At 44.4% G+C, this 27,057-nt stretch overlaps 1 protein-coding gene and 2 long non-coding RNA genes across 12 annotated transcripts in view; 1 reads left to right on the forward strand and 2 right to left on the reverse strand.

Moving 5' to 3' along the window:
- Positions 1 to 1,803: 1,803 nt before the first annotated feature.
- LOC118232338 lies at positions 1,804 to 8,180 on the reverse strand. The gene is made up of 2 exons (XR_004766257.1): positions 7,938 to 8,180; positions 1,804 to 2,557 (listed from the first exon to the last, which is right to left on the reverse strand). It is a non-coding gene; the product is annotated as an uncharacterized LOC118232338 (long non-coding RNA).
- A 698-nt stretch (positions 8,181 to 8,878) lies between these two features.
- The window catches only part of clcn3 (chloride channel 3), a 40,008-nt gene continuing 21,829 nt past the window's right edge, over positions 8,879 to 27,057 (forward strand). For 3 of the 10 annotated variants that reach the window (XM_035425380.1, XM_035425385.1, XM_035425386.1), the window contains exons 1-2: positions 8,879 to 9,033; positions 17,163 to 17,374. In XM_035425380.1, coding sequence (XP_035281271.1) covers positions 17,179 to 17,374 — 196 coding nt within the window. In that variant the 5' untranslated portion in view covers positions 8,879 to 9,033; positions 17,163 to 17,178. The other 7 variants (XM_035425382.1, XM_035425387.1, XM_035425384.1 and 4 more) reach the window with 5 other exon arrangements.
- Positions 21,102 to 23,193, reverse strand: LOC118231521. Its single transcript, XR_004766085.1, has 3 exons — positions 23,048 to 23,193; positions 22,596 to 22,690; positions 21,102 to 22,035 (listed from the first exon to the last, which is right to left on the reverse strand). It is a non-coding gene; the product is annotated as an uncharacterized LOC118231521 (long non-coding RNA).

Genomic DNA, 27,057 nt, shown 5'->3' on the forward strand with positions numbered 1-27,057 from the left:
AACAGTAGTTTGAATTTCCATTAAAACAATCCTTGTTTATATCATAAATGTCTCCTGACATGCAGATTCTAACAGGACTATGACCAGTTGAGTAGAGAGTCAGTAAAATTTTGGGAACATCACAAAAAAGATTGGCATTTAAACATGACACAGAACTGACAGACACATTCAGCTGCACGATATGGTAAGAGTACTTCTCTGCAGTAATAGAGATGGGTGGACATATGAATAGAAATGGAGTTTTTTGTTGTGAGGTTCTTTTCTGTAATAAATACCAGTCTGGGTTAGGGTTTTATATGAGTATGTACAGTGTGCTCCATAATGTTTGGGACAAAGTCTTTTTTTAATATGGCTCTGTATTCCACAATTTTAGATTTGTAAATAATTCTAAACAATTTTCGTGCAGTTAAAGTTCAGATTCTCAGCTTTTTTAAAGAGTATTTATGCATTTTGATTACATGATTTCATCATGTAGAAATTATAGCACTTTTTATGCATAGTCTCCCCGTTCCAGGGCACCATAATGTTTGGGATAAATGACTTCACAGGTTTTTCTGAGCCTGCATTTCAAGATGCAAACTGCTAGTTAGCTGAGGCAGGCCAGATTACAGTTTGCTAAGAAGTACCAAAAGTCGCCTGCAGTTCTGGAAAAAGGTCTGTAGAGAATGCTGAAGATGCTAAAGAGAAAACATAAGGCAATTATCCCCAAAACAAGCAGGAGCTGAAGATGGCTGCAGTATAGGCCTGGCATAGCTCCACCAAAAAAGATTCTCAGTCTCATATTTCAAGCAGTCATTGCATACAAACTATATACGACCAAATACTAAACATGACTACTTTCATTTACTTACTGTAACATTAATGTGTCCTAAACATGGTGACCTTTAATTGGGGGCTTTGTATAAAAAACTGCTGGCATTTTTATATGGTGAAACCAAAGTGTTAAAAATTCCCTTAAATAAAAGCCAAGTATGTGCACCTTACCCACATGTGGATTGTTTGATTACACATCTAAAATTAGCCAAATCAAGAAAAAAATGTATTTGCCCCAAATATTATGTAGCTCACTGTATTTTTATCGTCATGTATTATTCATTTGCTTGCCTGACCCTTGCTCAGTGCTTTGAGAGCAGCCCTTTTATGAAAGATACATACATTCCTCTGGTTTCAAATCCTGTGCAGTGGACATCACACTGGCTGTGGTTTGACTGAGCAATAGCTCTTTAAATCATGTTGCTTGCGCTGAACTCGAACGATTGCTTTCTCCCTTGCATCGTCATTATATGGATAAGATGGCAACAGTGATTCAGTAGAATAAACAGGAGGCTGTGCATCCATGGTTATGGATTGTAACCATGACAATTCTATTACATGGTTCCTGACCTTCTGTGGCTGCCCAGGGTAATTCTATTACTGCCGGATACTTATGATGTTCCTAACACAATCTGACAGAATGTGCTCTGGCTACACCCCACAGACAACCTCTACCAGTGTGCCCTCTGTGGGCACATGCTGTGCCCAGTTAGCCAAGTATGGGCAGCATTGTGTAAGTGGGCTACAATTCCAAGCAATTCTACTGTACCTGCTGAGGTATAGCCATTCTCTTTGTTTTAATCGAATTCAGATCAGAATTTTGCCTCAGGGTAAGGTTCCGGAATAGGCTGGGGACTTCAAGAGTTTATGAAGTTTCAAGCACAGACGGGCACTTAAGTGGTCAATGGGGTTCTAGAACACATACAGACTTCAGCAGTTTCAGTAGTAGTAAGGTTTTACAACAGGTAGGGATTTCAGTAGCTCGGTAAGGTCTGAGAACAGGTTGGGATTTCAGTACTTTATTAAGGTCTGAGAACAGGTGATGGAAATCAGTAGTTTCATGAGTAAACAAAGAATAAATCAGTTCCTTCAGCAAGACACTGAACAGGAACTAAACCGTTAATTTATTCTCCCTGTAATTATGTTTCATTCCATCACAACTGACTGGTTAGAGTTTCAAGGTCCATTAAACCATTTTTATGAAAGTGAATTTTGTACAATTCTTTTTTTTCCCCCCACAAAATATCTCCCTCGTCTTTGATCATTAATTCTTATGTTTTACTTTGTTGGTTTATGTTTCACAGTATTCCATGGATTTAAATGAAGTCAAATTTAATTAAATCTCATTCTTAATCCTTTTCTCTGCTTTTTTGTTCACTGTTCACTCTCTGTTTCACACATCCTCAGTCCTTCCATCATGTTCACCATTCTCTGCTGTTTTTTCAAAGTGGGGCCTCTCTCATCAGTGCAGGAGCTGTTTGGGTGTGATTCGATTTGCAGCCCATCTGCAGCAGGACACTGATACTGTAATGGTCTTGTGGGATTGTGAGCAGACTCCTGATGTTTCCACAATTAGAGGAGTGATGGATAGCTGGAGCAGTCCTGACACCGAAGAAAGCACGGCAAGGTGTTGCTGGCCGTGCCTCATTCACCAGCGCTGAAATTGCCCGTGGAAAAATCCAGTTCTGATGACAGCTCTGGGTCTGCGCAGTAAAGTGCTCGGTGTTCATTCAATTCAAAGTACCTGTGAGTGCAATAGAGACCATATGTACTCCGTATGAGTTGATTTAACATTTTAAATGGACATTTTACTGTGTGAGGAGAGCCCTCCTCCTGGTTCTGTTTGCAGCCAACTGCTGCTGCCACACATCATCTTACTGTGCTTTGTCATGCACAGTACACTCGGTACTGAACAGAGAGCCCTCAGCCACTCTCTCCCGGCCTGCAGGTCTATGGCATTCAGCCCTCCACCCCAATGCCTGAGCCATAATTCCTTCATAATGTCTTACATCAAGTCAGTACCTTCCAATAGAATCAGACACCTGTACATCAAGACTCCATTGAGCGTGCTCAGTTGGCAGAACACCACTGGTCATCAGCACTGTTGATCTTATTAGCAGGGATCACTCTTTTGGCCATAGGGCTTGAGCCTCCCTTTATTTTGCAGGTCATGTGGCACGTACCTTTGAGGATGTCACTGATTCCATTAACTTTGCCTATCTTTGGGTCTAGTGGTTGCTTACCATGTAAGACATACCTTTTGTTAGCTGCTTTGGCTGAAATGTCTGCCAAATATATAAATTGCCTTTCCCAGTTTCTGTGGGCCAGGGCTAAACCACAGAGCCTGGATTGAATATTGGCCCACTGTACTCTCCCCAGTCCAAGCAGTTTATGCTAAGTGCTCAGTGGAGAGGCAGTGGGGCCTATTTTTAAAGTCTTTGGTATGACTCAGCTCACCTGTCATTGAACATCACATTGAGGTACCCTGTGTGTGTGCCCCTCGATGAGGGTTATACTGGCCTGGAGGGAGAAGGAGGTCTGAATGTTCCGTGCATCCCCATGTCACAGTGGCCAAAGCATATTGCAACACACACACTCTCTCTCACACACACACACACACGCACACACACACACACTCACATCCACTGGATTCAAAGTGACAGAAATGGGTCTCTGCGGATTGTGTGACTGCAGTTAAAATGCCCTGGGCTCAGGAGTTTTGGTGGCAAAAAAAGTATAGCTCTATCTGGGTTGGAATGCCAGTCCACCTGGTGCCCATTCTTACCTGTAACATTTATATGGAGGCTGTTGTCTCATTCTATCAAGGAAAAAGTTAAATTGTAATCTGAACTGATATAGAAAAAATACTGCATAAAAATCAAAGGCGGTTAAATCATTTTTCTAAAAAGCCTTTGTCAGAGAAGGAGAACTGTGTCCTGATTTGAACCACACACTATGGAAAGGATACAAAAAGTAGAGAAGTGCAATAAGAATAGTTATGAGTAAATTTTACATTTTAAAATTAAAATTAATTTAGCTTGTTTTTTTCCACACAGAGAGATATTCATACCTGTTAAATGTAGAAGCAGAAAACCAAGCAGAACCCATAGGGGCGTTCACCAACAGACTGAAAACAAATTAAGCTGCTTGATTCCCAACCCTGGTCCTAGAGGGCTGAAACATTTTTCATTTTAAATATCAATAACCTGAGTAAAGACCCAAAACACTAGGTGAAGTGAGTAACTGTGTAACTGCTGTATAAACTGCTTTAATTCATTAATAAAATAGTAAACTCTACACCCCTCCAGAACCCAGGTTGGGAAACCCTGCTATAGCCTGTGGGCAAAATGATGAACCTGGGTCAGCTGATAACATTCTGATGCAGGCAATTCATGGTTCATCTCAGATGTCAAATTTTTTATGGAGTGCTCCATATCATTTTCACATATATAGAGTTGCTAAATCTCTGCGATCTTGAAGAGGCACAATCCTCACAATCCTTGACGTCTTCTTCAACTGGAGGCTGAGAAACACAGACACTCACCAGTTACACTGTAAAATGTGAATTCAACTCTAACAGTTAATTCAGCTCTAACAGTAGTATAACAGGGACCATATGTACTCCGTACTCAGAGTTGATCTAACACTGAACATGTTACTGTGTAGGAGGACATAATCTGGCAGCAGACAGACACTGCTCCACCATTCTACCATGCACTCGCCACTCTTTAGAGGTTCCTGAGATTATAATCTGGCCGACAGCACATACACATGGCATCCAGCGATAAACCACTTATCAGAGAAAACCCTTTTCTTTAACTGCTGCCATTTAGGGGACACCATTCCTGCAGTCACTGAAAGCACGGGCTACTCTGTGATCGTGATCAAGGGACTATTTCTTCACAGCTAGGTCACGCTCAAAAAAAGAGGCCCTTGTTATTGAATATCAGAGGTTTACGTGGGAAATGGAGTCCACTTTGGAATGTACTGCCTGACTGCAAACCACGCCTTGTGGCCAGGAGAGGAGAACAGTGCCCCGAAAAATACACTGACGGGTAGTGTTCTATTAAAAGAAATATGGATCCCATCAGGAAATACTAGATTTCAGGACATGAAGTCCACTTGTGATGTGATAATGTACCATCTGCACAAATCTTGTCAGAATTGAATTGACAATGTTAAAAGTGTACCAAAAATGGGGTGTGGTCAGTTGTTTCATCCTTACACAGAACAAAGATGAACACTGATTCAGTTAAATGTTTAACTTATTTGAACTTTTTAAACTTGTTTGGAGTTTCCTGCCTTGGGTGAAATGCACATTGCAGTTGCACAACACCGTAAAGACGTTTTTAGCACCTGCTAAATAACAAGTTGCATACCATTAAGCAAGCAGACAAGAAATTTAAATTGAGATTGTAACATCTTCTTAACTCCTAAAATTTTTGTTGTTTGTTCATGGGCACTGGTGCAGAGCAGAAGCGACAGAGATGCACAAATCCTCATATAACATGGAAGTCTTAATTGTGTTATCTGTGTCCATTAATAGTCCATCCGGATGATGCAATTATCAGTGAATCTGTGCGGCACCAGCCCAGTAATTGATAGCTGAGCACAAGCAGTTGCTCTTCCCAACTAACAATGGGAAATCATTGTAAGGGCAAAGAACAAAGAGGGTGTTTGGCGTCAGGCCGCTTCGCAGATTTTTTCCGAGGCTGGCCGAGGTGGCGGGACAAAGGAATGCGCTTCTGCAGGCCTGTCACAAGGACAGCACAACCCGTCACTCAACAAAGTCACCCTTCGCCGTGCAAATCTCTCTGTCCCGGACTGACACTTTCCACTGTCCAGCTCAGCTGTGTTATTCCATTGCTAAAGCATGACAGTACAACCGTACAAAGTACTTGAAAGACCTATTTCATGGCTCAACTGTGGTAACATACTGTACAAAATGTTACTTAACTATACTACTCCACCACTAAACTGTGGTAGTATGCTGTGCAAAGTATAACTCAGCTGTGTGCTCCACTGCACAGTTGTGGTAGTATACTGTTTGAAATATTACTTAACTGCATTATTCCATTCCTCTCCTGCAGTAAAGTCCCAACTGCTAAAAGGTAATACTCCACTGTCTTAATCTACTGCTCAACCAAGTTCATGTCCCGTTTCAAAATGATGTAACTCACCTTTAAGTGTCAGTTTTAGCTCAAGTAATGCTGTCAGCTGGAAGGAAATATAATTTGTGAGTTCTCCCCCTTGCAGTATAAGTATAGCCCGAATACAGGTCTAGACCATGGGCCATTTCACTACACTGAGATGGAGTGCTTCAGCATAACATGCCATGTGACTGTCCCAAAATATTCTGTTTAATGCAGAAATCGGCATTATAGCACTGCCTGTCCCTGTCAGCACTGAAAATATCTTTACTGAAGCCGTCTAGAAATAGATCCTATGGAGGGGATGGGCATGTTCATTCCAGCTCGTGTCCACTCACTCATTTGCATATCTCCTCCCTCCACGCTGAAAATACCAGCTGAGAGAGGGGAAATTAGAAATTAGAGCAGATAGGCGCATCAGAATTCCCTGCGTTTATTCCCGTACTCTCTGTTCAGCCTCTCTGATTCTCTCTGATACGGAAAGAACAATCACTCATTTGTGGCTTTATAGCTTCCTGAGAGCGACACTGCCTACATCTCCCACGGCTACGGACACTGTGAAGGGCAGAAAAGAAACACAGTCAGGAAATATGTGTGACTCTCATGGCTGGAGGGAATGTGAAAGGACTGAATAAATAAGGCCTGTTTTTTTAAAAAATCTTTCATAACCAATCAATCATCACTCATAAATGTGCAAACTCAAATCCAGTGATGAGCTCACTTAAACTACAAAAGACCAACTCTCCAGAATATAGTTGTCTGATCAATGGAGCAATCAGGGACGGTATAATGAAAAGGTATTATTGGGGGGAGTCATTTATGAGTTTGGATCAATACGCAATACACAACTGTTTTCTCAGTATATCAAGGAGCATCCTGTAGAGCAGCTGATCCTGCAAAATGCCCACTTTCCACATTAGGTATAAGTGTAATATGATGATGTGGAGAGTTTCATTTAATTGACCTGACAGCCAACAACTCATTAGCAGTTTCGAGCTGACCGTGAGTGAGTCTAACTGCTCAGGTGAAAGAGTGCTCTCTAATTTTCTGCAGTATAGTCAAACATTGTTAATCTATAGTTAATGGACAGATTATTTCTGGGAGTGTTGGTCAGTAAGAGGGACTCTTACTGTGAGTAATATGCAAATTCATTGGTTCTAACTGTAAAATGTGCCGAACTGCTTTCAGACAATGAAATGCTACAATTCACAGGCATTTCAACTTTTTCAAATGAACTATTATACGGAATACAATGGTTAATATAAATCAATCATTTGCAAAGCATGTCTAGTACCTGCAAATTGAGCTCATCTACTATTTTTGCAAATTTCACACGTAATCTATTATTTAAAATGTCGTCCATTTTCTTTACACAGAAGTCATGACAATCTTATTGAAAACTGGGATTAACAAATGACACAGTATTGCGCAAAAAACATGGTTTAAAATGGGTTGTCAAGAAAGAACTGCCTGAAATAGCCTGTACATTATTTCACGTGCCTGTTTTTCACCTGATGCGGGGACATCTTCGTAGTAGCGCACTGAATTTTTCACAAGATGGCAGTAGCGGACCTAGATTGAGCTAGCAGATGGCAACTCGTTTAATAGATTGTAGCCTACTTCAGTCCGCCGAGGGAGCAAAATCGGTGTAGCCTAGCCTACTTTACAGTTTGTGAAGATGTCATCTATTTTTATTTATTTATTATTATTTTATCAGACGTCCTGCTCATTAGAGAATGAAGTAGATGTATTCTGTGTAGTCCATGTATGCGTGATCGTCACCTATGAATGGATGAATTTAGGATGACAATTACCGGCACCATATTGGCGCTGGGTGAAGTGTGCGGATTAATTTTTAAGGTTTTATCATGCAGTTTGTGAAATATCTCTCTCTCTCTCTCTCTCAAACAAACAAACAAACAAACAAAACTACGGAAGGCTGGTTAGGATTACAAAATAGGAGATTTCACATACCTTGGCTTGCATTTGTGACATAATTTATCGTGAGTCCCTTTGGGGATCAATTCCAATACCAATGCAATAATTGTGGCTTACTACATTATGCAATTTATTATGAGGTAGGCTATCACATTAACTGCAATTGTTTAGAAAAAATGAAATGTGAACTGTTCTTTTCGACAGCCCATGTGATAATTTCCTTCTTAAAACCAGAATAAATATTCTTGAACATATACTACCATCTACCGGAAGTCGGAAGACACGTACATTATTTATAGCCACACTCCACATGCAGTGAAATATTTGGGTCAAACTTTCCCCTGATCTGTGAGAAGATTATTGTAGTTAGACGTAACATTGGGGCACATTTGACAAGAACTCCTGAATGTATATTCTCGAGTATGAAACATAACTAAATACATTTTGCATGCGCTGTAGTATTTAAAAAACCACAATGGCTTCCGTCATCTTTATCGCAGTCACTAAGTTGATTGTGCAATTATCTATTAGGCTACTTAATTTGTACACTAGGGGGAAAGAAATATCGATATTCGGAACGGAGCCGTTCTATTTAAAGCCACATGGGTAATGCCCTTTGCATTACTTCCCCAGAGTTTAAGTGGGGGAAATGGAAATGACTATGAATTAGGAGGGAACAGTGACCAAAGTCAGAGGATATGCTTATCGGAGGGCATGCAGACAACATGATGTGTTTTCTTCAAAGAAAACCATTTCATCCAGTTGCACCCTCCAATTAGATATTAGATAAGTCCAAGTAGCCTACAAAAAAATATGCTTAGGATTACATAATGTACGTTATATCCTGACAGCTATAACCTGACACAAGATAAAATGCTAATTATTTTAAGTCGTCTAGAACCGGAGTTTAGACAAATTAGGTTTTGAAATGTGCATTTACTGTATGTTTGTAGTTTTTCAATAGGGGAGGGGCAGGAGCGCGGTATACCGGAAGTGAACGTCACTGACACGGGAATGGACTAAAAAAAAACAGTATCACGAGGAGAATGTCAAAAAATTTCCCGAGGAAATAACAATTTCTTCTGAAGAGGATGATTTGTAGTATCCAAGGCGACACCAAGGCATTGGAGAGGTAGGGTGGTCTCGTAGCGCAGTCTCTGTGATTACAGCTAGGTAGTTAATGTTTTGCATCCAAGGCCAGATTTCGTTTCTGACTCTATAGCCAGCTTTGTGCGAACACACAGGTTGCCCATCTAAGTCCAGATTGTTCGGTAGGTGATTATTCGTATCATTTTTGTAAATGATGTGTATACAGATACAACTCATAGCTGTTTCTTGAAACACGCAATCGCTTGAAGCTTGGATTGCTTGCGGTGATCGCTGGCCGGCGATCTACGTGCTTTCCCTGACTGAGATCTAGTCCAAATGGTGGAGTTTGTCTCAAAATTCTGTCAGGCCCCGGAGCCAAGTGATGCTGCTGCCTGGAAACAACCCGTTTGGAGTGAATAAGCAACCGAGTTGAAGTTGGCGACATGCAAATCCATGTTAGATTGCTTTTTATGTCATTATGACAATGCATTACACTGTAATGTTAGGCATTAGGGCGATGTGTGTAGCTAGCTAATTAACGATGTATAGTTTATTTTACGTGCATTAGTGTTATATTATAATAGAGATACTAAGCTAGCTAGTTGGGTACCTGGTAAGTAATCTTGTTAACGTTACATCAATTTATACTGTATGCACATTAATATTAGCTAATGTTTGACGTGTCTAATTATCATCGAACCCTATGGACACGGCCTTGCCAGGCAAATTGATAATATGAGCAACACTATGTTGGCGAGCGATTATTATGGATGAATTTTATAGTTTTTATTAACTGTAGACTAGCTACAAGTTTGGTAGATATTTTTGTTGTTTATGATCTGCTCCAAGTTGGTATGATGCTGGTGTTGTTATGGGAGCTTACGACCATGCAAAAGCTATTGATACACGTTTCCTTCTGTTTTACCTCTTCAAAACTAAATAACTTCTGGCAAAATTGTTTAGATTGCAAGTAGCCTAGTGCACTCTACTGTCGCTTCAAAAATATCGTTAAATACTTGTATTGCTGTCTTATGACAAAGTCGTTTTTCGATGGTAAAGTTAGCCAGAGTCTATAGAAATTAATCTGTTGCGTGTGAAGAGCATTCTTAAAATATGCGACTTACATGTGAGAGGTAGACGTGCGACGGCAATATCACGGAGACGCCCCTCTTAGCGAACACCGTGTCCTTAAGATGACGTCTCTTAGATCAAAGTAAAACATGTCTCTTGGATACGATGGTTTCTATTTATTTCATGGATAGGATCATTTATTATGTATTCTTGTTTTCTCGTCTGATTTGAAGTAGTCTCTCTTGCACACAGATAGTGCAGATCTTCTGTCGTTTCACGAGATTTACATCGTCAGATTATCCAATCACTTAAAAAGTAATGCTTCGAATGGCAGATGAACGCTGATAGATTCGATTAGGTTTTTCAGCGTCAGTTTAACTGCACGTTTCCCGTTTTTAGCCCACAGTGCTTGTATTGTTTTAAACTATTTTGTATGTGCAAACCTCTTTATTTTAAATTCTGTCGAGGAGGTATGGTGCCACATCAGTCAGTCTCGAGTAGCCTATATGTGAGAAGCCCGTTATATAATAAGCAACTGAAGGAAATTAGTTGAGCTGCAGGTGTTGAAGGGTAGAATGTTTGTTTTCCTTTTATATTTTCAATGATTGATTGAGCCATTACTCCATAAAATACGTTTATTTATTTATTTTGAAGATGGTTGTGTTCCCCCAAGGAAACTTGTATTGTTTATTTTTTGGCCTAAGCACAAACATCTCTGTTCAGCCCCTCCCTCTTCTGAAAGCTGAAAAAAGCACAAGGTCTTTACGCCAAAAGTCCCACACCACATCCAGCTCTGAAGTAGTTTTTCTAGGAGATACAAGTACTAACCAAGCCTGTCCTGCCCAGCTCCTTACTTTTAGCTGTAGGAAACTCTCCCCATATTTTAAATTTATTTCCCAATTTGGTGCTGCCTGGTCCAAACTGTAAACCTGCCCCATCACAACAGCATCGTCTTCCATCTTTCGGGAGGAGCTCCCTTTCCCTCTGCAGTCCAGCTGCTGAGCTGTGCAACTATGGACTGCAGTGCTTGCACAACTGGAATGAGCAGACTTTTAGGCACGCAATGACCAGAGGGGGCAGTGTTGCCCTGTGAGATAGGGAATACCCTGCCGACTTCAGCCCTCCCACTCTGGGTGAGGCTGTAGTCACATACGCACCCTGCAGGATCCCTGGTTTCTGACAGCACTGCCGCAGTCAGCAATAGTTTCTGTGATAATAGACTGTGGGGCATACCAGTGCTTTAGGTGGAAGTGTCACCCAAGAGCCCATAATCAATCCATGTCCAAGCTTTTTGCACGAAGCAGAAAAATCCAGGACAGCCCCAGACACCAGAAGTGATGGCCCTGGCTGTTTTTTTGGGTGGTTGGGCGTTTTGTGTGTCAGTCATTTCTGCCTGTGATGGTGTGACCCCTTTCCTTGATGTGGGACACGTACTCAACAGGGTTCAATTTCTCGGTACAATTCAGAATAAAAAGAATTAAACAAGTACAGCTGTAGCATCGCAGTTGGCTGTCATCGATAGCGGAGAACTGAGAAAAGGGAAAGAGGAGAGCAGCGTTCCATGGGCTATGTGTGCTCCACAAGTGTGTGTGTGTGTGTGTTGTCACAACTGTGTGTACCATTGCTCCAGCTCCTTACAGTCCTGATTGTACCCCAGGGCTCATAGTACTGTCCAAGCTCAGGTACTCCTTGGTTCTGGTGGTCAGGGTGTGTGGTCTCTGCTTGGTGCTCGGTTATGGGTGTGTGTTGGCCTGCAGCTGTCAGATGGCTGCATCTCGAAGGAGGGCAGATTGTATCGCTGGGGTTAAACTGCTGAGTCATGCGCGAACAACCACCACCCAGACAGAAGGGAAGCAACAGCATGAAGAGGGTTACTCAGGAACATACGTAGCTTCATGCTTGTTGGGTTTTTTTTCAGGAAGACTATATCGATACAGGAAGAAAGGCTTGGCCAGAAGAGTATATTTGTGAAGAAGTTAAGACCTTCTGACAACTAAAGGAAGCGACTGATTCCATTTCTCAGTATCTGTAGATGTGGTTTTCCACCGCCTGCCTAGGCTTATTTTTTATTGGTCAGCAATTGCCGTGGAAAATACCGGTTTGTGTTCATATTCAGAAGTTCACAACAAGGTGCAGATTCTCCCCTTGTGCTGATAATGGGCACAGAACAAACCCACAATTCAACTCCAGCTCTGTCAGTATGGAGCATGACTCAGTTGGTCTGGGTGTCACTGGTGAGGGTGTCATACTTGTACAGCATGTGCTCTGGCAGCTGTATCACACTAATCCTGCCAAAAGTCACCTCAGATAATTGTTTCACGACTCCAGTTCTTTGCTCCAGTTCTTTCGTGCAACACAGAGAAGTGGATCTGTGCAGCGTCTCTTTTCACTGATGTCTGTGACCCAAGCAGGTCGACACACACACTATCCCCCCCAACACACATTTTTGATTGCGTGCGATAGACAGAATCTGGATGGAAAGACATCTGGATGCTGAAGCCAAGTCCCCTCTCACATTCCTGTCCAGGTTAAACTGTACGTAGGGTTGACGCTCGCAGACAGAATTCAAAGGGAGACTAATCGCAGTTTCTCTTGTAATTCTGACTGCGTACATGATCGCCACCTGTATGCAGCCAGATAATTCTCCTAATAGAACGCTGATGAAATTGTTGCCATGGTGAGCTGAGAAGTGGAAGAGTAGATGTGGAGGAGGGTAGGAGATGAGACGCCTACGGGCTGACGGACACCTGTAGATTGTGTCTGTCCCTGCACTGTTGCTCGCTAAAGAAAAACCTGGGAGACTGAGGAACTGTTGTTATTTTCCATAGGCAGAAGGGAAAGCTGCAAACAAGAGTGGTGTATTAATAGGCACCGAGGATGGTTTGCCTGACTGAAAACGCACTTTATATTGTCATACTGAATTAAGCACTTTTCTAACTTAAATATAGGCGTTTTCTTATTTTGGAGCGTGATTTTGCCTCTTTTCAGTTGATTTATTTGTCATTTGTAGGCTAGTACATGTCTTTTCAGCATTTTCCACTATGGAGCAAAGGCCATGTTGTACAGTAGCCTGTATGGTTTTATACCAGATGTCTACAGCAGGCCTATATGGACTTTTTTCTTTTATTTCCTGTGACTTCATAAGGTTATATAGTTTTCGATAGATTTTTACCCATATTACTTTATGGTGTAATTTCATACCGCCTGTCTCCTGAATTATGCATTTATTGACTAATTCAGATCAACGTCAAGACATTTTGAGTCTTTATGAATAAGAAATAGCAGTGTGCTGCATGCATCACAGGGGACTACATGCTAACACAGGCATGAGCAGTTCTTCAGTCACTAATGGTACCACTGATGGTGCCTGTAATTGACGCTATTTAAGGTTAAAAAAGGATCAAAGTGGACTGAACAGTGAGCTGGAGGGTATTTGAGTTGATTTACCCATGCTAAATAAATTCAATTTCTCAGTTGGCTTAATCGAATGCAGTCTGGAAGGATCTCTTTCATTGGGCTTGATTGTGGACTGTTAGAACCACGCTTGTGGAATTGAGTAGAATCACACAAAGGCCACTGTTGTCCTGGGGTCTTGCCAGTAGTTAGAGTGGAGGTTAGAATACAGGATCTTGTGTAAGTCACTCAGAGTAACTTGCGTAAAAATCCTGCTTTGTAAATGTGTTACAAAATGGATCCGTTGTTGAAATGTACGTTTTGTCATTTTGTCAGGGTATCGGACCATCCAATGGATAAAAACAATGCTTTCTTGCATGGAATACGTACAGCTAGAGCAGATTTGTTGTGAAAAATTTAATTGTACAAATCCAATGCCCTGTTTTTTGGGGAAGTTTTAGGCTAACTTTTGCAAGTAAGGAGTATGTCTTTACTGTAAACTCCTGGATAAACAACTTCAGTGGGACCAGAGCTCAGATAAACTGGCAAAAAGTAAAATTAGCATGGCAGCTGGCTCCGTTTCAAAAAGTGAATATGCAAAATTAATCCATTGAACGAACCGGTTTTGTTCACAATTCTTTTTTGTTTTCATAGCATGGCAAGCATAGACTTTCATAGCACGTTAAGCATAGACTGTCAGTCTCATACAATGGGGAAGGTCCAGTAGTTTGTCCTTGCGCTAGTACAGAATATGGACGCACTGTTAATATACTGCACTTGTGAAAGTTTCACTTAATCAGTTAATGAATAATCATCATTAACATGATTAGCATTGGATAATCCAGTAGTTTGCTTGTTAAGCAGGAGGCAGTTATACCAGAGTTCACTGTATTTTGTAATTAGCATTGTGCTGATGATCATTGAACAGCAGATTCCCCAGTAGGACCCTGCGGTTGTACCCTTGAGCAAGGTACTTAACCTGCATTGCTCCAGTATATATCCAGCTGTATAATTGGATACAATGTAAGTCGCTCTGGATAAGAGCGTCTGCTAAATGCCTGTAATGTAAGGTAAGAGTGCACTTGCTACTGGGTAATGTAGTTGCACTGTCCAACTGATTCCACCAGGGGGCGGTAATAAGAGCGAAGGGAGGTCCAGCACTCACCACTCTCTGCTGTAGACCAGCTGCAGTCTGGTTTATCTGTTTATTCTGATCCACACCTGAGCCCTTATGCCCCCGGCACGTAGCTTTCAGAGGTGGCGCATATTCTTCATTGCTAGAAAAAAAGGATTATGAAAAAGCATTAATGCTCGGAGAAGTGGACACACAGAGCTGTGTAGGACTCAGAAATGTTGTTCGGGTGGGAGGATTATGAGGAAAATGGAATTTCTAGAAGTATGAACAGAGAGAGGAAGAGAGAGAGTGTGAGAGAGAGAGAGAGAGAGAGAGAGAGAGAGACTCTGTGTTGCAGCAGAACTGTGCTGTTGCTGCACTCAGATTCGGATGGATGGAGATGTTTGGAGGTACAGGGGAAATTGTGGTAGTTTGTGTCCCCCAGGCATGCTTTTTGATGGGAGGAGGCTGCTACTACCGGATATTAAATCTCAGGATCGATGAGAGCAGAGCGGTGCCTCGTTATCCCCTCTCACCAGAGTTCTTCAGCGCACCTCCAGATCAGGCCATCTGGGAGCTGGGGCTCGTAATCGGTTGCCAGATTTACCAGAACTCCATAAGAATTGCAGTCATTCTCAGATTGCTTATTTGCCGATTAACATTCTTGAAATTTTTTACATTTCTGTACATTCTTATGGGGACGTACTGAGGAAACTAATGGGAGGGGGTTTTAAGTGAACAAACTGTTGAAAAATCACAAGTACTAAATTACTTGTGTGAAAGGGTATCACTACAGGAGTAGCCTATATCTCACCTAGGTCACTCCGTCTTTACCTCGCAATTTTATAAGGGCAAGGAGAATTACAAAAATAAAATCTCTGCATTATTTATTTGCTCAGAGGGTTGGCTGTATTCTTAGCTACATTCACTCAGTCTTTCCCTTTGAACAGCTGGGCATCTACTCAAGCTTTCAGATTAATTACCTCGACTGAACTGTGCGAAGTCTGTGCCCCACCAGGGAATTGAACCTGCAAACCTTTGTGCTAGGCCACACCACTGCCTTTAAGGGAGATGCCCCTTAAATGGCATTGAATGGTCAGATTGATAATTTATTTTACCTGTATGCTTGATCATTTAGATCTTTGTGTGTAACGTTGTTACAAAATAACTCCAGTAATACCCAGCAGAATAATCCCCTGGCTGGGTGAAGCCTGTAATAGTAGTCCAAGGTTTTTGGGCCTACCTTGTAGTCATGTAACTGTCTGAGCCATGAATAGGGTTACACTCGCTCTGTCGGCTCAGTCAGTGACAGAAGGTAATGTTAGCAAGCCTGATAACTTTAAACTTGGTCAAAATGCCAACAGTGAAACTTCCGAAAGTGTGGCTGTATTTTATGCAGAAGGATTCAAACAATAGGACGTGCTTTTGCAATAAAAAAGATGTTCTTTAATGTCCTCATTCCCAGTACCAATTTAGGCACCGTTTAGGGTATTTTTAGCACAGGTACCGTAAAAATTTGAACGATTATCCTGCAATTGGCTACTTTGATCAGTTGTTGTTATTGGTAGATGTAGCTAAATGTCCTGTGTGGAGAATTATTGATTGTGGTACTGGAGCTTTTGTGCTGATGAAATCGGCGGAAAAAAAGAATAAGGAAAACACAAAATAATCTTATATGGGGCTTTATTGTGTGAAGTTGTATCTGAATTTTGTGTATACTTGAGCCGTAACTTGGTGGATGGCATACATGGCATAGCCTACATGGCATCCCAGTAATACCCACACTTCTTTTTGACTGAGCTTCATTGTGGTTTTCTCTAATTGGTAAAAGGGATGACATGCATAGGGAGATAGAAACACGAGTACATAGAGGGTGTTTTAAAGGAAGCCACTTTTTTGTACTCGCACATTAATAGCATTAAAAGCGAACGTTAACAGCTTTAAAGCATAGCCGCTGGAGGGCACGGTGAGTGAGGGGAAGTTGTACAGAAGAGATAAGTCTGTGGTGGGAGAGGAGTATTAAGCTGTTATTTCTGTTGTGGTGCTGGCGTTTTAGTTGTGCAGGAGTTCTCGATGAGACGGCAAGATTGTTTTCTTGGTGTGGGACCCAAATCCCCATCTACTGCTCCGCAATGCAGAGATTACCACACTGCCAGAAGGCCCTCTTGGCAGGGCCCAATATCCTGCTACAGCCGTTTCTTACTGACTCTGCCTGCCTGGGCGTGATTGCCATAGATTTAAGTCCAGTTGGTAAATGAGAGATTATATGAAGATTGAGGTTTACATTTAAAAGAAATGTATGTGTTGTGTAATTTTGTAAGCCGGGGACAAGGTCTGGCCTGAGTCCAGGTTTTGGTGGATTCTGTGATGATGTTTAATCTTTGGAGTACAATGTAGGCTAAAAAGAGTTCTTATTTATGTTCCAGCTGAGGAAATGTCTGGTTTCTTGGCAGTTGATAAAAAGATGAATGTCAGGTCAAGGGTGTTTGTCTTCCGCTCAGCCGTCTGCACGGGATGGACTCTGACGAGCGGGGCGCAGTCGGCAAATCAATCTCATGGGGGTCAGCGCTGGACTCTTGTGTGTCTGTCTCCAGGGCAACGCGTAGCTAAATGGAGTCGGAGCAGCTCTTCGGCAGCAGCACCCCCTACAGGAACAGCTACAACAGCATCACCAGCGCCAGCAGCGACGAGGAGCTGCTGGATGGCGCCGGGGTGGTCATGGACTTCCACACCACCGAGGACGACAACCTGTTAGACGGGGACGCCTCCCCAGGTAGGACACCTGGCTGGAGCGGGCGCAGCTGCGGTGAGCTCCCGCGGACGTCGCCCCCTTTGATCCCGCCCCCATCGCTTTGGTCCTATCAGCCATTGCAGGAGAAATGTCTCAGAGGTCCTCTGCTTCCACATCTTAAGCACAGCACCCTGCCTCTGGCACCTGCCAGTCACTACCTGCTTTGTTCATCTGCTGTTCCATACCAGTTGTTCTGTAGCTGCCATTCAGTACTGGTTATTCTGTCCCCGCAATTCCGTACCCACTGTCCTGTACCTACCGTTTTATACTTGGCGTTCAGTAACTGCCATTCCGTACCCACCATTCCTTACCCGTCTTCCCGTACCTACGGCAATATACCTGCTGCTCTGTATTTGCCATTCTGTAGCCGCCATTTTGTGCCTACTGTTCCATGCCTGCCATTTTGTTTCCGCAAATCAATATATGCCGTTCTGTACCCGCTGTTCCGTACCTGCCATTCTGTGCCGCCCACTCCGTACCTGCTGTTCTGTATCTGCTGTTCCACACCTCCTTGTTTACGTTCTGCCCTTTTCTCATGGCTATTCCTCTCAATCTTTATCCATGCTGTTTATCCAGTCTTCCTCATCCACGGTCTTCCAGACTTCCTCTTTCTTTGCTGTTCCATGCATATGTGATTCATGCTGTTGCCTCTGAAACCAACCGCAGTCACATAGCTCCCATTTTGGCAGCTGCACGTGCTGGTCTTATGTATGAAATACCATAGATGAAGTTGAAGACTTGCCTGGGATCCAGGTCAAACATGAGAACTGATGATTTTATTAATAACAAAAGCTATTTCTAGGCTTGCCAGGCTGCTATTTGTACTGCAAACACAAGTATCTTTCCTTAGAAAATCTCTTTGAGGTCTTACTGTAGGCCACGTGGCCTTGGTCTACTCACCAATGCTCTTTATACCCTTGATGGCTCCAATATAAATTGTTGTTTTGCTGGAATAAATGTGATTTAACGTGAATGTGAAGTACTAGTGTTTTCCACAGTCTCTTTCTTGTCTGTGGTTTATCACGAGCACAGGTGGACACAGAGCATTTCTTGTGTCCATGTGTCTGTGGTAAAGATGTGAACTTTTGGCCAGAAGTTTGTCCGAGAGTAATATTCCCCCCCACTGAGACCACAGAGATGATGCCAGCATGTTTCTGAATGCCCTTGTGTGTGGATTTAAACCATTAAGTCCATGTAGCCTATCTTGAGGCTAACTTCTAAAAACTTTTGACTTCCTAACAAAAGTGTGCATCACTGTGAACAAATGGACACAATATCCAGGTGTGTTTCTCCTGCAGTATTTATAATTCATTAGAAATGTGAGGCTGTTATTATGGGTGGTGTTTTATTGAACACAGTGATATGGGGCCTTTGTTTGTTTGTGGAAGCGGATTGTGTTTCACAGTCGTCAGGAAATCTCTTTCCGCCAAGCGGCTAAATGTGCCTCCATCACTTCTCTCAACGGCAGGCAAAACGACAGAACTAGCATTTGTAAACAGATTAACCTGGACAGAAAGACTGTCCCTTTCCCTTCCACTCCTTTTTTATCGGAGACACGGAACAGATCAAGCTCGTATTAAAAACACTGACAGGGCTGTAGCGTGACTCATCTTCAAAGCCCCTGTCCAGTGCATGGATACGCCCCTGTGGTCCGGTATGGAATCTGGGCAGTGCTGTGTACAGTCGGCAGCTCCACAGAGAACGGCTCGGTTCGCTGTGGTGTCTCCCAGGCATGGGAGAGTTTCAGTTGGCCAGAATGACAGCATCTCATTGCACAGTATAAACTCACCCCTTGTTGAGGCACTTGCCTGTTCATCTCTTGGGTTGCACATGGAGCGTCTTCCTCTGACTTGTGTCTGTGTGAGCTCAGCTGTGTTGTGAGGAGAGGCTTGCTTTGCATGCTTCAGAGTAGCCAAACCCCCTCATCCCAAGAGTGTCGCTCAGTGCTATGGGTCACCGGGACCTTCCCCTTCCCATGCCCCACCCCCTGCCAAATGTATTCTTATTGGGCAGAGAAGAAAATTCCTGCTCTATCTCTGGAACATTGCTTTCACCAGAATGAACTCACCTCCTAATCATTAATCAGTTAAGACTACAATTCACTGCGTGACCCCTTCAAAGAGAAAAAAGCCTGCAATTTGCTGCAGTCAATGATTTCTAAGCGTGCCGTTTGTTTGCATGTGCTGATAATGGTGGTGTGTTAATTCAATGAGAGTGCTTAGTAAACGTGTGAATTCCTTACTTTCCACCACCACGCTCTCATTTTTTAGTTGGGTGCAGTGGAACTGCTCCCCATTCACTTTTACACGTCAGGTGGCCAGATCCTGTTGAAGCCCAAAACTCCCTAAAGATGACAAGCTGCGCCTCTCTCAGAGTAACACTGGGTGGGTTTACGGGAATGGAAATGTGCCCCGGAAGCTTGAGTTCAGCAGGACGAATGTGTTCGTCAGCTTTCAGCAACATCCGAGCGCTGGGAGGAAGTCCGGCCCATTGGATGGGGGAGGTTCAGTCTTGTTAAACTTATTTGGCTTATGACCACACATGTTTCTGCGAAATTTGTATTTGCTTATTACAGGTATTACTGGGCCTGCAGCCATTTGCTACGTGGGAATTTATTTATGGGAAATACATACCCCGCTTTTCAATATGGGTTACCGATTTTTCTCATGAGCTCACAAGCTGTGCGATAGAGCTACTAAGTTTGGGGACCCTTGAGAATCTGAATGTGGTGGCCAATCCATGGATCCTGCTGTAGACATACACAGGCTCAGAGAGGCTTTTTTGCACTCCAGTGCCATAATAATTACTGCCTTTACGCAATACCTTTTACCGCACACAGACCAAAAGCAATGACTCATGAATGCCGTTGTAATGCATGTGATGTTATATGCCCAGTTCTCTTAATTTGACTTTGAAAGCAGGACAAAGGCTCGGACCTTCCGCTAGGAAGGACTTGTAGGTTGTCACTTGTACATATTTGTTTTAGTGAGGGGTCACATGACTCTCATACCCAATGGAATGAGGTTGTGTCTGGGTGGGGGTAGACGGCTGCAAAGGTAACCGCCTCACACAAGGGAGGCCTTCCAGCGCATTGAAGGTGCCTGTGGACAGATGAGGTGAGCTACTGAACTGGACTGAGGTGTTTATGGGCTGCAGGGGGGAGGGCAGCTCCAGTACTGGAAGAGCCAGTTCCATGCTACAGATGTGCCTTTTGAAATAGCGGCTGACATTCACGCTGAGAGGTGGGTGAGTTGGCGGAGGAGAGAGGCTCCCAGCAGATCCTGTGACCACCACCACCACCCTCCCTCCCTCTCATCATGAGGCTCTCCTCCTGCTGGCCTACGGACTGTTTGACTGTGCGATCGTTCGCGGGTAAGAGAGGAGCTGGCGAGCGAGTTTGACGGGTGGAGTTTGTGTGTCTGATGGCCTGAGGTGCTACGTGATTCGTGCTATTTTTGTGCGTTCCTCCGGCTGTGCCACGTGTTGCTACGCGGGTGTAGGGTTTCGCCCTCACTGTGTTCAGCTGATCGCCCTGGACGGGGGGACCCGACAGGGCTGCTCTGCTCCCGACGTGACCGAGGCAGCAATTCGACAATCGGTTGCGCCTTTGCTTCGCCCCCAAGGCCGTATGGCGGCCGCACTACGCCGGCAACTCTCGCTTGGACATTTTTACAGATTGGTGAGGACTTAAACGGGTGACATCATTCGGTCCTGTGCCATATCTTGGCAATGACAGCATTGCTGTAAGGTAGGGGTTTCAGAACTTTTTCCCATTATTTTCTCTCTCACTCTCTGTCTCTCTCTGTCTCGCTCTCGCTCTCTTTCTCTTGCTTGGTAGACAACTGTGAGCCCCAGAACTTGCTCTCTCTCTCTCTCTCTCGCTCAGTAGACAGCTGTAACCCCCAGAACTCGCTCTCTCTGGCGTTTTCTTCCTGTGGCATGACTCGTCGTTTTCTCTCTCTCACTCCCTCTCTTTCTCCCTCTCGCTCAGCACTGTGTACATAACATAGTGTAACTGCTGTCTCTGTGCAGTTATTTACAATGAGGAATTAGTGGGTCCAGTTGAATGCATTTTATTGGGATGTTGAGCAGAGACTACAGTGGCACTATACACTATAGTGTACACAATGATGAGAGAGGGAGAAAGAGAGGGAATAAGAGAGAGACAACGAGTCATGGCACTATACGCAGACTTGGTGTGTCCAGTTGAATGCATTTGATTTGTATGTTGAGCAGAGCTTTCAAAATCAAATGGAAGGATCGGCTCAGAAACGCTAGCAGCTCACGTCTGTTTGTGCCCTGTTGGGAACCGTGTTTTCCTTTGCATGGCTGTTCTGCTGAAGGGTTATGCTTCCATACGACCACAGGCTTATGGCCAGGTCGCTTTTGCTCAGTGCGGTGAGAACCCCTTTGCGGGTTCTAGACGATATTTCTCAAACTCAAATATTTCCTTGTCTTCCTCGCTGTGGCCAGAAGCGGTGTAGGTGGGCTGTTGAAGCTGTCTTGTGTGCTGCTGCTGCTGTGCGCTGCTCCTGAAACAGATTTGTCTGCAGTACATTTTTAGCTGGGTGCATCTCTCAGGTTGTGTGTCGCATATGGCCCAGTGATGTGCCACATCAGGGTGAGTCCGTAGGGTGGCTGCTGAATTCATCCTATCCTGGGAGTATGGAAGTCACCTGCCAACAATAATGGAATACAGCTATATAAATCTAATCTGGAAATGTACCTGACATCAAGATGGTATAGGAACTCAGGGTATGACTACTCTCAGACTGTACAAGGATTCCGGACTATCCTCAGATTGTACAGGCATCAGGAATATTCTCAGACTGTATCGAGCATCAGGACTATTATCAGACTGTACAGGGCATCGAGACTATTATCAGATTGTACAGGCCAATAGGACTGTTCTCTGACTGTACTGGGCATCGGGACTATTATCAGATTGTACAGGGCATCAGGACTATTCTCAGACTATATCGAGCATCAGGACTATTATCAGACTGTACAGGGCATCGGAACTATTATCAGATTGTACAGGGCACCAGGACTATTATCAGTTTGTACAGGGCATCAGGACTATACTCTGACTGTATAGGGCATCAGGACTATTATCAGACTGTACAAGGCATCGGGACTATCCTCGGACTGTACAGGGCGTCGGGACTATCCTCGGACTGTACAGGGCATCGGGACTATCCTTGGACTGTACAAGGCAGCAGGACTCAGCCTGTACCTGAGGGAGTCGGGATGGGGTCTGGCCTCATTGTCGCTTTACTTGTTCAGTAGATCTTCCAGAGTGGCTGTGGTTCAACGTGACAGGACACAGCACTGTGGAGATGACTCATTTGTTAAAATCAATACAATCCCCAAACATCAGCAACAGTTAGGAACTTCATTCATTTTTAAATCTGCAGCAGTAAGCCATTTATTAAAACAGTCAGGTATTGATTTAAAGTGATGCAATATCTAGCACCTATTTCAACTGTAATGAGGTAGGCTAATATTAAGATATTTACTGGACTGAAAAAATCAGTCAGTGTTTTTATTCATTTTTTTAAAGCAGGTAGCCTGTTAATTTTGTTCTGAAATTAATTGGTTGTGATATCCTATATTTAGATCATAATTAGCCAGCACGCTTTGTTTGCAGAGGAACGGGAATGCTAGGCGGCCATCATGCCTGCTTACAGCGTTATCCTTCCTAAGAATAGACAGCTCCTTCCAGAGCTTCTCTGAGCCGCCTGCTGCCGTAGCCGAGCCCGGCCCTGCCATTGTGTGCTCATCCAGCCAGCGATAGATTGTCGCCCCTGGCAACCGAGCCTGTCTGCTCGCGATTGTCTTCCCTGTGATGACATCATCAGCCCCTACCCTTCAGCTGCTGCAGTGGAGCAGGCGGCCCCAGTGCAGAGCGCGCACGCGCTCACACGGTCACACGCACACACACGCGCTCGCGCACAGTCTCTGGACGGCTTTTTAAAAATGGCAGCTCCGCTCCTCTCAGTCGCAGCAGCTAAGGGAGAGGGGCCGTCCGCGCTGTAAGCTCCGCTTAACGCCTGTCGCCGTCGCCGTGGAAATGTCCGCCGACCCCTACTTGCCCTACGATGGGGGAGGGGACGAGATTCCCCTGCAGGAGATTCCCAAACGAGGTACGAGGCATTTCCATTTTGTTTTTTTTGCTGCCTTCCTTTTCAGAGCTGCGTTCGCTCTCTCTCTCTCTTTCTCTCCCTCCCTCTCTCTCTCCCTCCTCTCTCTCTCTCATTACACTGCTGCTGTTGTTGTTCAGTGAATAAAGAGGAGCTAATGGGGGAGAGCACTGTGACAAATGCCCTCCTTTTCTCCCGTTTCCATGACGATGTTATCTGGGTTCCGTGCTTGTGTCACGCTGGCTGTGGATGATTAACCTTGGCTGTGTCGACCAGGTGTATGCGCCGTGCTGGTGTGTGTGTGTGTGTGTGTGTGTGTGTGTGTGTGTGTGTGTGTGTGCGTGTGTGTGTGTGTGCGTGCGCGTATGCGTGTACGTGCGTGTTTTCCGGTGCGTCGAACGAGCGGGGCGCCGGGGCCGGTGGCAGATTATCCGGGCTCAGCTTTAGCGTCCCCGTCGGCGACGTCTCCATCTTTCACTCTCTGTGTGTCTCCGCGCGGTCTGGTTACAGGCGTGCTGCGTCTTCGACTGGAAAAACCTGTTGGAACGGATCCGTCAGGTAGCTTGCGCATGTGGTTCACTCCCTCAGAGTCGGTTTAAATACACCCCCCCACCCCCACCCCCGCAGTCTCAAGCTGGGATGGAAGATTGTGCCGGACATGCAGAGTCACAATGGGTCAGCTTTCACTGCTAACTGTAAATGGATACCTGAATCGCATTCTCTTTCTTCCGTTTCCTCTCTCACAAAATCCCAAAGAAGCTCCTCATTTTGCGAAAGAAACTATTATTATTATTATTGTTATTATTATTATTACCTGCAGTTGTGTTGTTATTAATATTAGTGTTACGGTATGGTTTTGTTATTTTGCAGTAGCAGTGAAAGGCTTGAGGCCCTTAAAACCCGGGGAAAATCTGTTTCCCATGACTGCTTTGGCTCTGTGGTTTGGCCTTTACATTCAGCTGTGACTGACCTGCAGCTCTGCGCTGTGCAGTAGCCTTACTCTGGCTAGCTACTCTGAGGCCGAATGTGATTTTGCCCTAATGCAGCACATGCATCGGGGCCGTTAAACGGGCCCCCCCCCCCCACTGCTGCTCCTCTGTTCTGCGCAGTTTCTGCTTCTCTATCCTGGAAAAGGTTGATGGACATTTGGGTTTTAGCGCAGGCTAACAAAGTGCAGGCTTGTTTGCGCGTGTATCGTTTAGCAGATACACTCGGCGGTGTTTAATGAAGACCCCCCCCCTGAGACGTCACGCTTGTGTTTCGCCGCGGGCTCTCCTGGTTCCCACAGCCAATGAGCTCACGCAATGGCCTGACGGGAGGGCGGCCGGACGGGCTCCCGGTTTGGGCCCGGTAATTGGGTCACGTTCATTCAGCAGCGAGGGGTCGGGGGGTGGAGTCGTTGGCTCCCTTTATTTGAGGCGGTGTGCGGCAAGCCGCCGTGAGCTACGCGGCGGGACCGAACGGCCCGCTGGAGAAGCGGGATCGGCGCGTCCGTCGCAGGAGCCGCTGCGTTTGACTCGCTGTGCCGTTGTCGTGGCTGCGGTACGCAGTGCGCAGCTCTATCCTCAGCACAGTCACACCATCTCTTACCTGTGCTGTGGCTGTGTGCTGACTGATAGAGTCAGGCTGATGTATCCTGGCATGATTCCCTATTTTTACCCCCTGCTATAGGGTCAAGGCTTTTGAGAATGGTTATAACGAAGATGGACGTGAACCTCCACAGCTCATAGAACTTATCACTTATCCTGATTGCCTTGGCAGGAGGACTGCCGTTGGTTTGCTTTTTGCTCTGTCGGTCCTCATGCTGTTCTTCAAGCCTTTTATATACACAACATTCAAATGGACACAACTAGCATGTGCTAAATGGCTCAGTGTAAAATGTAAGTGTGTGCAGAGAAAACGGGGAAAAGCACAGTGTGATGCGGTTGGAACCTGCAGCCCCTCTGGTGGTTGGGCAAGTTAGAGTTAATTCCTCCTCATGCGCCCCCTCTCTCTCTCTCTCTGTCTCTATGTCTCTCTCTTTCACGCTGGCAGTCTGGAGGACAGATTTGTGAAGTGCCCACAGGTCATCACCTCTGTGTATCTGACTAAATCAGTGATGTGACTGCAGCCTGAGTGAAACTAGAGACCCCTCGCCAGCACAAATCACTCTACACCATGCCTGCACGTTTAGCTCCTAACTTCACTCTGTAACCGTCATTCCCCTGTCCACCTGAAGCGTGCCTGCTAACTTTGCTCCTTTTCTGTAGCAGCCATCATTCCTGGTCCTGGTGGGCCGCTGGGTCAGCTGATTTTTGTTGTTACTCAGTTAAATCAGTCAATTAGCCTACACAGTTCATTCACCTCACCTGGTTTCTTTGGTCTGAATTGGTCGCTGATATTGAAGCAAAAACAAAAACAAGCAGACCCTGCTTCATATCAGATCACTGATAATGAATGTGCTTGGATCTTGGAGGTTGCCATGGTGCAAAGCGTCAAATAAGCTTGTTTCATTTCCTGTTTTACAAAGTTTGACCAGAGATGACCTACATATGTCGCCACTGGTGTTCAACTTTGAAGGCTATAGAAAGTATTTTGTTTGTAGCCGATAGCCTACATATTTCTTTTCTAAGGAAAGGGGTTTTTTTTTTTTTTTTTGCATTGTGTTTTGAGTTTTACCTCAGTGCTGTGGCCCATGGACAGATCTCCGGACATGGCTGTAATGTTTTGATCTGTGTGTAAGTTTCAGTGAGGCTGGATGGGCTGTTTCCGATTCGCACAATGGAAAAGATCAAGAGCACCGCGGGTAGTGTTCCGCTGCCGGTTGTTTCCAGTTTCTGTGAAATTCTGAGAGACGAAGTTCCCTGCTCATTGTTTCTTTGTCATATCCTCGGGGATCGTGGAGACCACGTATTTGAATGAGTTTATGCTTGAAATTTTCCTGCGCTAGTGCTTTTTCCATAGGCTCCATCCATTCTGTGCGAGGGCTTCAGCAACCAGCACTGGTAGCATAGCTGTTTGTGGGAAGTGCAGATTTAAAATAATTTCCCTTCGCACTATTTGTGAAATAAAGCATATTTATTGGGATGATTTGTGTTTTTAAGGATGTCTTTTGGTTTAAATTTTTGTGGCTGGTGCCAGTGCATTTTTTTCCCTCTCTCTCTAGCTCGCCATTTCTTTCTTGCTGGTACCCATTTAACAGGGCCATTTTGTTTTTTCACCTTTGCGTGGCATTATTTTGTCTAACAGAGAATAAATGCTGCAGGGTTGTGTTGCTTGTTAATCAGTCTGTGAATCATGCGGATTCCCCCCACAAGGCCTGATGGGAAGGCACGCTTCAAGACTACATCGAGAGAAGTAGCCTAATTCATTTAGTACATAAATTAGTGGGGTTTGTCTTCAGATACCAGAAAGAGGTGACACTGGGCTGTGATTGGGTAAAAGGCAGCCATTTTCGTGTGTGTGTTTATAGCCTGCAGGTTGCATTTGCTATTCCATTGGAAGAACTGCATTACCCTTCTACAAGGAACTTCATCTGAAGTACCTTGGTAAATATTCTTAATGAATGATATTGGA

Source organism: Anguilla anguilla, chromosome 7, assembly GCF_013347855.1.
Source record: "Anguilla anguilla isolate fAngAng1 chromosome 7, fAngAng1.pri, whole genome shotgun sequence".
Taxonomy (NCBI): Eukaryota; Metazoa; Chordata; class Actinopteri; order Anguilliformes; family Anguillidae; genus Anguilla; species Anguilla anguilla.